The 12,281-nt window shown below is 38.9% G+C and overlaps 1 protein-coding gene across 5 annotated transcripts in view; it reads right to left on the bottom strand.

Moving 5' to 3' along the window:
* Naa16 (N-alpha-acetyltransferase 16, NatA auxiliary subunit) overlaps positions 1–12,281 on the bottom strand; it is a 58,733-nt gene that overhangs the window by 42,346 nt on the left and 4,106 nt on the right. For all 5 annotated transcript variants that reach the window (XR_013042558.1, XR_013042559.1, XM_076545435.1 and 2 more), the window contains exons 3-6: positions 9,742–9,846; positions 8,231–8,388; positions 4,974–5,108; positions 598–751 (exon numbers count right to left, since the gene is read on the bottom strand). Coding sequence is in view for 3 of the 5 variants with exons in the window: in XM_076545435.1 (XP_076401550.1) it covers positions 598–751; positions 4,974–5,108; positions 8,231–8,388; positions 9,742–9,846 (552 nt within the window). In the remaining 2 variants the exon portion in view is untranslated. The remainder of the gene's footprint in view (positions 1–597; positions 752–4,973; positions 5,109–8,230; positions 8,389–9,741; positions 9,847–12,281) is intronic.

A 12,281-nucleotide genomic window follows, 5' to 3' on the forward strand; every position in this document is an offset into this window, starting at 1 on the left:
GAAAACCCAAATTTAGTGCCCAGCACCCACACTCAGCAGCTTACAACCACCTATAACTCCAGCTTCAGTGGTTCCAAGCCTCTTGCACTCTTGACAGCTACATTCACCTATAAACATACCCACATACAGACAGACATACAGTTAAAAATAATAAAAACAAATCTTACACAAACAAAAAAACAACTAAAGGCTGGAGAGGGAGGCTCAGTGGTTAAAAGCACAGGTTACTCTTGGAGAGGACCTGGGTTCAATTTTCAGTACCCACATGGCAGCTTACAACCACTATAACTACAATTCCACAGGATCAAAAACCTCCTTCTGCTTCTGAAGGCACCAGGCATGCACACAGTACACATAGCATACATGCAAGCAAAACACTCATCACATAAAATAAAAAGAAAACCCAAATCAGAAAGTGCTATATATTAGCAAGAGGACAACAGCTCCCCAGTTCACCCTATGTCATCAAAAGGATGTCATAGGGATTAAATTAATAATGGTTTAGTAGCAAGTGCTTAGACAGTCACTAAATACATGGTGTTACTTAAGTGTCAGGACAAAATTTAAAGCGCCATTAAAAAAAAAAAATCAACTTACCCTTAATTTCTTCCACCAAAAGTTTATCGCATATCTGCTTCTCATATGTTTCTATATGTCCCAAAGATTCTTGAAATAAATCTGCCTCTCTCATCACTTGATTCTGATATAGTAACAATTCACTATATTCATAATCTATTTTGTTGGGAGGAACCTGGAAGAAAACAACCAAATCATCTTATTTGTGTTAACTATACAAATTAGTTACAGATCTTTACATTTTTTTACTTAGGACCCATTTGCACAGACTTAATCCAGAAGCAGTTAAAAATAGGTTGACACATGATTAATTCTGTCTTTAAAGTAAAATAGGTGTATATGGCCAAGAGAAGAGGTGAACAGATCTTATATCCAGATACGAAAGTGGGTGACATCCTAAGGAATCTGCCAAAAAAATTGAAAGGGAAAACAGAACCAATAAAGGAGGAGTTCAGCAAAGTTTTATACAAAGTTTCTTCACGAAAATACTGCGAAGCAGGGCTGAGTGGAGTACACCTGTGATGCCAGCACTTGGGAAGTGGAAGCAGGAAGCTCAGCCTCAGCCACAAAGCAAGTCTAAGACTAGCCTGGGCGACGTAAGAGTCTGTCTCAAAAAAACAGAGAAGACAATACTTGCCAAGAATGTGTCTGTTACCCCAGTACTCAGAAGCCTAAGACAACTAACCTACCATGAATTCAAAGTCAGGCTGGGCTACAGAAAGCAGCGTGTCAGCCAGGGTTATACAGCAAATCACAGTCTCAAAAAACAAAACAGACGTGGTGACACACACACTCTAATCCCAACACTCAAAGACTCAGAGACAAGAGAATTGAGAGTTTAAGGCCAGCCTCAGAGAGAGGGGCATGTGGGAGAGGGAGGGAGGAAAAAGCTCTCCTGGACATCTATTCCTAAATCATGTGGCAAGGTCTAAGGAGAACCTAAGTGATCACTCTCTTGTTGGCCTTTAGACTGTACAAAAAAACCCAGGAAGACCTAAGGCAGTGTTTGTAAAACCTCTTGTAGAGTGTGATAGGCATGGTCCAACACATTCATAGAAAAAAAATCAACAAAACTACAAGTTGGTTTTGACCAGATCAACACAATCACTAACTTAACCTATAATCACCAAAGGGAAAAATAGACCAGTTATTAAAATCAGAAATTAAAGAAACATAACTACAGACCTGAGATATTAAAAGAGAGAGAGAGAGATTAAAATTCCATAAAAATTAAATGGGAAAAAAATGAAGATAAAATGCACTAATTCCTGCAAAAACAAAAGCTTTTTATAAAAACTGACTGAAGATACAAAAAAAAAAAAATCTAAATAGCAATAGGGAATAAATTGACAATAAATTTCCCACAAAGACTAGGACTAGATGGCATTCTACAAAATAGTTACAGAATTAGTTCTAATTCTTCATGAGTCTTTCAAAACAGAACAGGAGCAAACACTCTGAAACTTATGCCATGGGGCCAGTATTACCCTGATACCAAAAGTAGGCATAAGCATCCAAAGAAAACTACAGACCAATATCATTTTGCCCAGGGTTCATGCTTTGGGGGTGGTGGGAGTATATGTCTTCTGGTGGTGGTGGTTTTGTTTGGTTTGGTTTGGTTTTGAGACAAGGTCTCATTATGTAGACCAGGTTAGTATGGAACTCACAGAGATCTGCCGGCCTCTGCCTTGCTGGAATTAAAGACATATGCCACCATACTCTGAGATGTTTTTGTCATCATGACATAATCTAGAACCACCTGGGAAGAGAGTCACAATGAAGACTGTTTATCAGATCAGCTTGTGGCCATGTCTGTGGGAGATTACCTCATTTGATGTGAGAGGATCCCCCTTCTCTGGACTTGGGGTCCTACTCTATAGAAGAGTGAAAAAGACAAGCTAAGGCATAAATGCATGCATTCATTCTCTCTCTGCTCTTGACTACTGAAGTGACCAGCTGCTCAGGCGCTTGCTGCTTGACTTCCCAGCTCTAAGACTGTAACCTGGAATTGTGAGCTAAAATTAACCCCTTTCTCCCCAACTTTTGTTTTTCAAGACAGGGTTTTTCTGTGTGGCAGCCCTAATTGTCCTAGAATTTGCTCTGTAGACTAGGCTGGCCTCAAACTCACAGAGATTTGCTTGCCTCTGCCTCCCAAGTGCTGGGAGTAAAGGTGTGCACCACCACACCCAATTCCCCTAAATTAGTTTTGTCGGGTGCCTCATCACGGCAACAGGAAAGAAGTCATCTACTATCCCTTAGCCTCATTAATAATCAGGGAGACACAAATGGGTCAGGGAGACAGGTAAGTGGGGAGGGAGGGCGTTAACAGCCTGAGCTTAGTTCCAGGAACCACAGGGTATAAGGAGAGAACCAACTCCTCCACGCTGTCCTCTACCTCCACATGTGCACAAACACAAAGAAATAAATACATAATTATTATAAAGAAGAAAAAATTGCAAGAGAGGTTAGCAAAACCTTTCATTCCCAGATGTAAAAACCAATGAATAACTGGCACAAGTCACAAAATTCATGAAACAGTGCCAGTGCTGTTTAAATTAGTAAAGCTACTCCACAAAGGGTTAATACCAGATCTGGCAATACTTACAACCCCAGACCAGTTACACTTCTAATTCCAGTTTTAGATTTATACTGAAGACAAACACAAATGCAGCCAATGAAACAGCAAACAAGGATGTTTATAATAAGCCGTGTTTTTAATAGAGACAAAGTAGAGTACACAAACTACAGCTTATTCATACAACAGAACAAGACACAGTAATTCAAAAAGGACAAATCAGCCCTAAAGAATTAACATGGCTAAGTCTCCAAAAACGTTGAAGAAAAAAAACTTATGGGCTGGGGAGACGGCTTAGTGGGTAAAAGCACCCGCTATATAAGCTGATCAACAGTTTAGAGCACGGGAACCGGCATTAAAAGTGACTGCATCACTGAATGCAGCTGCAGTCCCAGCACAAAGATAAGGAGAGGTGTGGTGCAGACAGAACTGCTCAGTAGTGTGCAAGCCACCTAGTCTAAAAGACACAGCACCGCAGAAACAAAACAGACCCAGTCTCACAGCAAGGGGAAAGGCAAAAACTGACTTCTGAGGGTTTTCTGCTGACCACACACACACACACACACTCACAACACATAAAAAATAAAAACTACAAGGCTACGAACAGTGATGCATGCCTATGACCCAAGCCCCCAGAAAGTTAAGCCTAAAGGATCTTGAGTTCAAGGCCAGCCTGGTCTATATGAGGAGATCCTGCCTTAAAAACAAACAAGCGGGCTGGAGAGATGGCTCAGCAGTTAAGAGCACTGGCTGCTCTTCCAGAGGTCCTGAGTTCAATTCCCAGCAACCACATCATAGTGGCTCACAACCATCTGTAAAGAGGGCACCTCTTCTGGCCTGCAAGCATGAATGTAGGCAGAATACTGTATACATAATAAATAAATAAATCTTAAAAAAAAAAAAACAAACAAGCACACAAAACCTTTCACGTAAAAATTTAAATATATGAACAAGTCTGTATCTTTTATAGGTTTATGTGTGACATAAATATGAAAAGGAATTCTCTGCACCAATTTCAATAGTGGTTACCTCGGCAAAGGTACAGGGGAGAACTTAAGCTGTGTGTGTGTGTGTGTGTGTGTGTGTGTGTGTGTGTGTGTGTGTGCGTGCATACACACATATATACATATACATGTTTTTTAAGTAAAACCGTTAACAATTATAGAAAATGTTAACATATTTAAATGCTCTAACATGATTTATATATTTATTTTTACATAAATTTACTACAATACATTAATATAAAACAAAAAATATATACATTATTTCCATATCCCCAACTATATAAAGTTATATCATAGAAACGATTTCCCAACTTCCAAATTCTTTTCATTTTAACTTTTTTTCTAGTTCTGAAGATAGATCCAGGGCTGTGCACCTAAAACACAACATACGAGACAAGCACTCGACCTGAGCTGCATCACTAGTCATATTTTCTTCCTTTATCCATCTGAATATTGTTGAAATTATTATCCATTAGATTTAAATATTAGTTTATTTGACACTGTGACTCCTGCATTTTATTTTATTTTATTTTATTTTTTTTTTTTTTTTGGTTTTTCGAGACAGGGTTTCTCTGTGTAGCTTTGCGCCTTTCCTGGAACTCGCTAGGTAGACCAGGCTGGCCTCGAACTCACAAAGATCCGCCTGCCTCTGCCTCCCGAGTGCTGGGATTAAAGGCGTGCGCCACCACCGCCCGGCTGACTCCTGCATTTTAACTTTTTCTAATTATTAAAATATTTTTCAAAGTTTTCTAAGAAAAACTGAAAGCTAAAAGCCAACTATTTTAGTCTGCAATAGAAGAAAATGTTGAAGTTCTTACTTGCTGTGTCTGTCTAAATTCCTCTAGTAGTTTTAGCGCCATATCATAATCTTTCAGCAAATGGTACGCAATGGCATATCCAATCCAGGAAGCACGCTGTGTTGGGCGCAACTGAAGAAGCTGGTATCTTGTCTCCTTTGGGGTTAAAAAAAAAGTTTTTCTCTTAAAATTCTTTATCTAAATGTTTACATTTCACTGAATTTTAATAATCTTTAATAACACTATAATTAATTCATTCAACAAATATGAGTTCCAAAATACGATAAAATACATTTTGCACTTCTCATCTAAACTGTCTCTGTATTAGTAACACTAATGTCTTGTATTGCTCACTGTGAGGCTGTCACTATGAACTAGATTATGAGGCTCGTGTCTTTGGCACCTTGTAAAAACTATCTATATACAATAAAAATGTCTTCTGATAAAATATCTTACAGAATTAAGATTTTTTTTATTATACCAGATTTTTAAAAATAAATGAAATCAGCTTATTTAGATTGTTTTACATGTTTTCGCAAGTGCCACTACTTGCAGACACAGTCTCATGCAGGTTGTGAACTATAAGGAAGTGTAGAAAATATCTATTTAACTTGTTGAGTCTGTTCCATGTTTCAAGAGGTGCCAGGAGAGGGCATCCTTTTCAGGTCCTCTCCACGTGTCTGGTCCCTTTGCACAGAGCACCAAGTTCCACCCCTTTACCTTACTCAGGTCCTCTCCACGTGTCTGGTCCCTTTGCACAGAGCACCAAGTTCCATCCCTTTACCTTACTCAGGTCCTCTCCACGTGTCCGGTCCCTTTGCACAGAGCACCAAGTTCCATCCCTTTACCTTACTCAGGTCCTCTCCACGTGTCCGGTCCCTTTGCACAGACCACCAAGTTCCATCCCTTCACCTTACTTTCACTCTCGTTCCTCTGTCACTCACTCCACTAACACATGAGTCATGTTTTTTCCTCTGGCAAATTCAATACTGATATGGACAAGATACTAATAGTTACTAATGTAATAGCCTATCTTAGCTGCAGAATTTTCTGTCTTCAATGATCTCTACCCATTTCAGGAACCCACTTGCACACCCACATTTCTCTAAACCTTTAACCAACCCAGAAATCAAATTCAAGTATCTCATCCTCTAGCCACTGCTCCTCGGCCGCCAACATTTCGGCCTGGTAACACTTCATCTCCACTTTTGTTCTTTGACCTCACCAGTGTGCTGAACAGTTTTATGTCAACTTGACACAAGCTAAAGTCATCTGAGAGGAGGGAACTGATATTAAGAAAATGCCTCCATAAGATGAGGCTGTAAGCCTGTAGGCCATTTTCTTAATTAGTGATTAATGGGGGAGGGATCAGCCCATTGTGGGTGGTGCCATCCCTGGTGGTCCTGGGTTCTATAAGGAAGCAGGATGTGCAAGCCATAAGGAGCAAGCCAGTAAGGAGTACCACTCCATGGCCTCTGCATCAACTCCTGCCTCCAGGTTCCTGCCCTATTTGAGTTCCTGTCCTGACTTCCTTCAATGATGAACAGTGCTGTGGAAGTGTAAGCCAAACAAACCCTTTCCTCCCCGAGTTGCTTTGGTCATGGTGTTTCATCACAACAATAGTAAACCTAACTAAGACACCCAGTATCTCTGGTTCCACAACTGCTTTGCTTTCATGACCTGCTCTCTCTTAACTTACTCTATTTCATAATCCAGTTCAGTAGCCATTGTCCTGCCAATGTTCATAATTTCTATGCCTCACTCCTAAAGATAACTGATTTTTCAGTTTTTTATTTTTATAATGTTACAGGTCTTTGCCTGTGTGTGTACATGCATACTACATGTATGCCTGTGGAGGTCAGAAGAGGGCACAAGATGCCCCAGATGTGCAGTTTCAGCCAGCTGTAAACCACCGTGTGTGTGCTGGGAACCAAACCCAAGGGTCTTTTGCAAAAACAACACATGCTCTTAACCACTGAGCCATCTCTCCAGTCCCAAGAAAATTATTCCCATCACAGCCAAGCGCTGCTGGAGACAACAAACACACACTTTGAAAATGATGGGATGAAGCCGGTGAATCGGGTGAAACATGGACTTAGCGGTGAGCATGTAAATGGCAGGAAGAGGACACAAGAAGGAAATGATTTCAAGAGAACTGCTCACAGTTCACAGTTCCTTCACATAAGAAACTGAGGGAGCCAGACATGGTGGTACACCCTCTAGTATTTTGAATCCAGTACTCAGAAGACAGAAGCAGACAGTTGTCTGTGAGTTTGAGGCTAGCCATGTCTCCATGAGTTCCAGGACAGCCAGGGTGTCACAGTGAGACAAAACAAAAAAGAAGCCGAGAGAATTCTCTTCTAAACAGACTGACTAAGGCACTGGCATGTGGAGCCAGAGGCCCAGCAGAGACCTGCAGGTGCAATCTGAGGACATCTGAACTGTACGGAGATTTCCTTAGTGAGCTGGGGCAGTAGCTCAATGGCTAAGGGCACACACTGCTTTTGCAGAAGACCCAAGTTCAGTTCCCAGGACTCACAACTGCTGTAACACTAGCTCCAGGAAATCCAATGCCTTCTTCTAGCCTCCACCAGAACCTAAACACACATATGCCCAAACACACACACAAAGACACAATACCTACATTTAACTAAAAAGAAAAATGAATCTTAAAAAAGCACAAAATCTTTTCATGGCAATCCTTTCCACATTATTTTATACTTGCTAACCTATTAAAAAAAAAGCTAACTAATTTAGATTTCAATCAAGCTGAATGTCAAATCTATATTCAGTTTGGCAACAATGTTCCAACCAAAAAGGTAACAGTATAATACTTGCATACCAAGACAATCAATTCTTTAAAACTGTGTATGTGTATGAGTGAGTGTGCATGTACCACAGCACACATATGGAAGCCAGAAGACAACTGTCACAAGTCTGCTCTCTCCTTCCACTATGTAGGTCCCAGGGATGGAACTCAGGTCATCAGGCTCGGCAGCAAGTGTCTTTATCCATTGAGTCACCCCAATTTAGCCTTATTTAATGCTCAAAAACATGAAATTCTGTAACTACTATCGTAGGAAGGTCCAAGGCTTTCCTCGTCTACTACAGACTATAATGAATCAAATGCACACCATCTTGCCTTAGGCTTACTCCATTCTGAATTCACATACTTTTTTAAACATTTAATCTTTACAAGTGTGGTGGCACACACCTTTAATCCCATCACTTAAAAAAATTAGACTTTGTATTTAAAAAGTACATTTAAGACTACTTACTCGATAACCTTCAAGGTCTCTCATCTGAATCTGTAATAGAGAGAGATCCCTCAAGATTTGCAAATTATCTTTATCTAATTTGAGGGCATTTCTGTAACACTTAATGGCTTCATCATACTTCTTATCCGAACGTTGCAGGAGGCCGTATACATGCCAACCTATTAAGTCAAGGAAATACAGACATTCACAGACACTACAATATCCTATGCAACAACATCGACAGTGTTGTGTGTGTAATTTGTTCAGAATGATCTGTAGACAGAGGGAAAAGTCAGTGGGAAACAGGCAACTTGAAACCAGCCAACCCTTGACTGTTCAAACTGAGTGATCAGGACACAATGGTTCAACATTCCATTTCTTCCATTTTGTACATGTTTGAAATTTTCCATATTTGTAAGTAACTTTTAAAAAGCTCCTGGCAAAAGTTCATAGCATTTCTCTATACTCTATCCTCTTGTTTTTTTAACCAAACAACTCAAAATTCACTGATATAAAAATTGTGGTTTTCTTCTAAAATAAGTTTATATTTATCCAATTCTAAGTAATATACCCACCATTTAATTCACTAGTAATATTAAAATACACAAAACTAAGTTTTATTCTCTTAGCTTATCTTACAGGGAAAATGCCCCAAACTAAAAACTACCATAACTTACACAGCCTCTCTCTTCACTTCGGGGTAAGCACTGGGGTAAGAACATAAGCATTTAGTATTTTGTGAGAGCCCTAAGTTAATTATGTGAAAATAGGGAGACTATGCCTGTTGAATACTAGTCAGCTGCTAAATGAATTAAAAGTCAGATACACAATGGCACTATGAAAAAACTGAACATGAACATGGGAAAAGAAATGAAATCAACAATCTTTTAAAAGTATTTTTTATATTTGTTTACATATTAAAACACTAGCCAATGAAAAATATAATTTTAAAGACTCAGTGAAGCAATAGCTAAGTCTCTGTTAACAGAGATCAAACTAAAGAACCAGTTTTTCCTGACACAGACTAGAACCTGGTTTCCATCCGTCAGCTTTCCAGTGCCAGGGGCCATACCCAGGGTGCCCTACACATATTGGGCAGGCACTCTGCTACCTAGCTACAGATCCAGTCAAAGTTCTTTTAAAGTAGGTTTCTTTTCAATTTAAAATTTCCTCTAAAACTTCTAAAAGGAAATTAAAGAAATGTAAATATTTATGTAGGTTAAATAATTAAAAATAATTATTTGAATAGGGAAGCATCAAAAAATACATGGATGTTTAAGGAAAGAACTGGTCTCTGTCTGTCTCTCTGTCTCTGTCTCTCCCTCTCCATGAAAATTTTCTTTAAAATACTCCAAAAAAGGATTAGGGAACAAAATGTTGCTAATTATGGGCAATTGAGTAATGGGTAGATATAGACCTTCATTAAAATTTCTAAGATTTAAAGGTTTCACAGAAACGTTGTAAAATTCGAATTAGAAAAGACAAGTAAATGAAAACACAAATGATAATGCAAAACTATGGCAAAAGGATACAGACGTGACTCCTGACATCACTTCGGAGTCCTTTACGAACAAACTCATACGCTTCTTCTCTTTTTCCTAAACAGTTCAACGTTAATCCTTTCATAGCCAAAGTCTCTGAAAAACAATTTTAACCTCTGTTTAGGAAGGAAAGGTTCGAGTTACTCTCCTGGCACTAGCTGGCACTTGAGATTAAAACACTACTATTGCAGCGGTGGCGCACGCCTTTAATCCCAGCACTCAGGAAGCAGAGAAGGTGGATCTCTGAGTTTGAAGCCAGCCTCGTCTACAGAACGAGTTCCAGAACAGCCAGGGCTACATAGAGACCCTGTCTGAGGGAGGAAAAAAAAACAAAAAACAAAAAACAAAACAAACCCAAACCAAACAAACAAACAACAAAAATGAAGAACCACTGTTGCCTCAGCAGTTTATCTTCATCACAAAGGTACAAAGAGTAAAATCATACTTACATATTTGCTTGAAGCATCTTTCCATTCCACTGGAACCAATTTTAACCCACCATAATCTAACTCACACCTCACAAAAAGAGTAACTACTTAAATAAAGATATATGTTGTAATCATTATCACCATATTCAATAGCCTAAGTCCTATTCTAGAATGCCTTAAAACTGGAGTGGAGTTACTAAAATGTTTTCTACTTTTGTAAGACTGTATATAGGGGGCTGGAGAGATGGCTCAGAGGTTGGGAGCACTGGCTGCTCTTCCAGAGGACCTAAGTTCAGTTCCCAGCAATCACATGGTGGCTCACAACCATCTTATAATGAGATCTGGTGCCCTCTTCTGGCATGCAGGGATACATGCAGACAGAACACTCTATACATAATAAATAAATCTTTAAAAAAAAAACTGTATATAAAGGGAAATTAACAAAGCAGGCATCTGAGTCCTCTTGAATTAAATTGACTACAGTAGTTCCACATTTTCTCAAGGCCAATTCATTTTTGCATGTGTCTGTGTGTGAGTGCAGGTGAGTACGTCAGGCACGTGGAAGTCAGGGGACAACCTCAGATGTCGTTCCTCAATGTTCACCTTCTTTAAGACAGGGTCTCTAGGCTTTTTTTTACCAGTCTAGCTGGTCCATGAGCTTCCAGGGACTCAAGTATCTCCACCTCCCATTTCACTGTAGAAGCAATGGGATCACAGACCCCATTTCCACAGCTGGCTTTTACAAGGGTTCTGGATATGCAAATACAGGTCCCCAAAATTGCCCGGCAAGCACCGCGCCCACTGTGAGCACTGTGTCCACTAAGTATTGCTCCATCCCACTGAGACCAATTCTAACCAATCTAGTTTATACTCACAAACAGCAAGACTCTACTTAATTAAAAATATATGTTGTGATCATTATAACCCTATTCAATATTGAACAGAATCTCTTTTAGCCAGTAAATTTATTTCAACAATTCTACTTAGTCTAATTAACATTAGTTTGTATTTGGAGAGTGTAACATTGGACTACAGACAAGCAACTCAAGAAAATGTTAGAAGTTAATGAAAGATGATTTACAATAAAATATTTCTCTGAAAAACCCACAAAGGAATCAGATAATAACAGTGATTTTCAAAATGATCTCTGTGGACTCTATAGTTTTCAGAACACAGTGGTCCAACTGCACATTACCATAGCCAAACATCTGTCATTTTCTCAAACTTCATAAAATGAAAACTTACTTATATTTCTTTCAAAAGGTCTTCTAACATTTTTAAAACAGTGAGTATTATCAGCCCATTTTCCTAATTAAATGGTTTTAAAAGTTGTCCACAACTAGTATTCTGAAAGATCTTAATTAGCTATATTATATTATGGATCATGTTCTGCAAGTTTGACCTGATCCTTTCAGCAAACAATGCCTACCAGTAAAAAGGATGAAAAAAATAAACGTAAACTTTATTAGGAACAATGACCAAAACAAACGAGCAAGCAAAAAACATGTCAACAACATAATGATGGATCAATGGTAATATATTTATATAAAGATGAGGCAGTCAGAGCCAGCCAGAGGACTCAGTGGGTAAATACTCGCTCAAGCCTGACAACCCAAGTTCAAGCCACAGGACCCACATGGTAGAAGAGAACCAATTCTCAGAAGTTGTCCTTTGACCTCCACACACGCACTGTGGAATGCATGCAACCAACATGCATAATCACACATGATAAATAAACATTAAGAAATAAGGAAATACATAAAAAAATGGCATCAAAGAATAAAATGCATGTGACTTTATCTTCACACAATTCTATACTGCAAATAACCGTCAATTTTATATACAAGTAACTAAAGTAAAAAATTGTAGCCTAGTCAAAGTGACAGACAAATGTAATCGACAAAACTGAGCATCCCTAATCCTAAGTGCTCCAAGATCTGAAACTAAGATTTCAGGGTTTTTTGAATTGGGATGTTCAACTGGTAATCTAAGCATTAATCCAAAATCTGAAAACCTTTGATATCTGAAGCACTTCAGAAAAAGATACTAACATGCACATTACCTCATCCAATTGTCCCTCATCAGGTCAACTTTCTCATCTAA

Source organism: Peromyscus maniculatus, chromosome 9 (genome assembly GCF_049852395.1).
Source record: "Peromyscus maniculatus bairdii isolate BWxNUB_F1_BW_parent chromosome 9, HU_Pman_BW_mat_3.1, whole genome shotgun sequence".
Taxonomy (NCBI): Eukaryota; Metazoa; Chordata; class Mammalia; order Rodentia; family Cricetidae; genus Peromyscus; species Peromyscus maniculatus.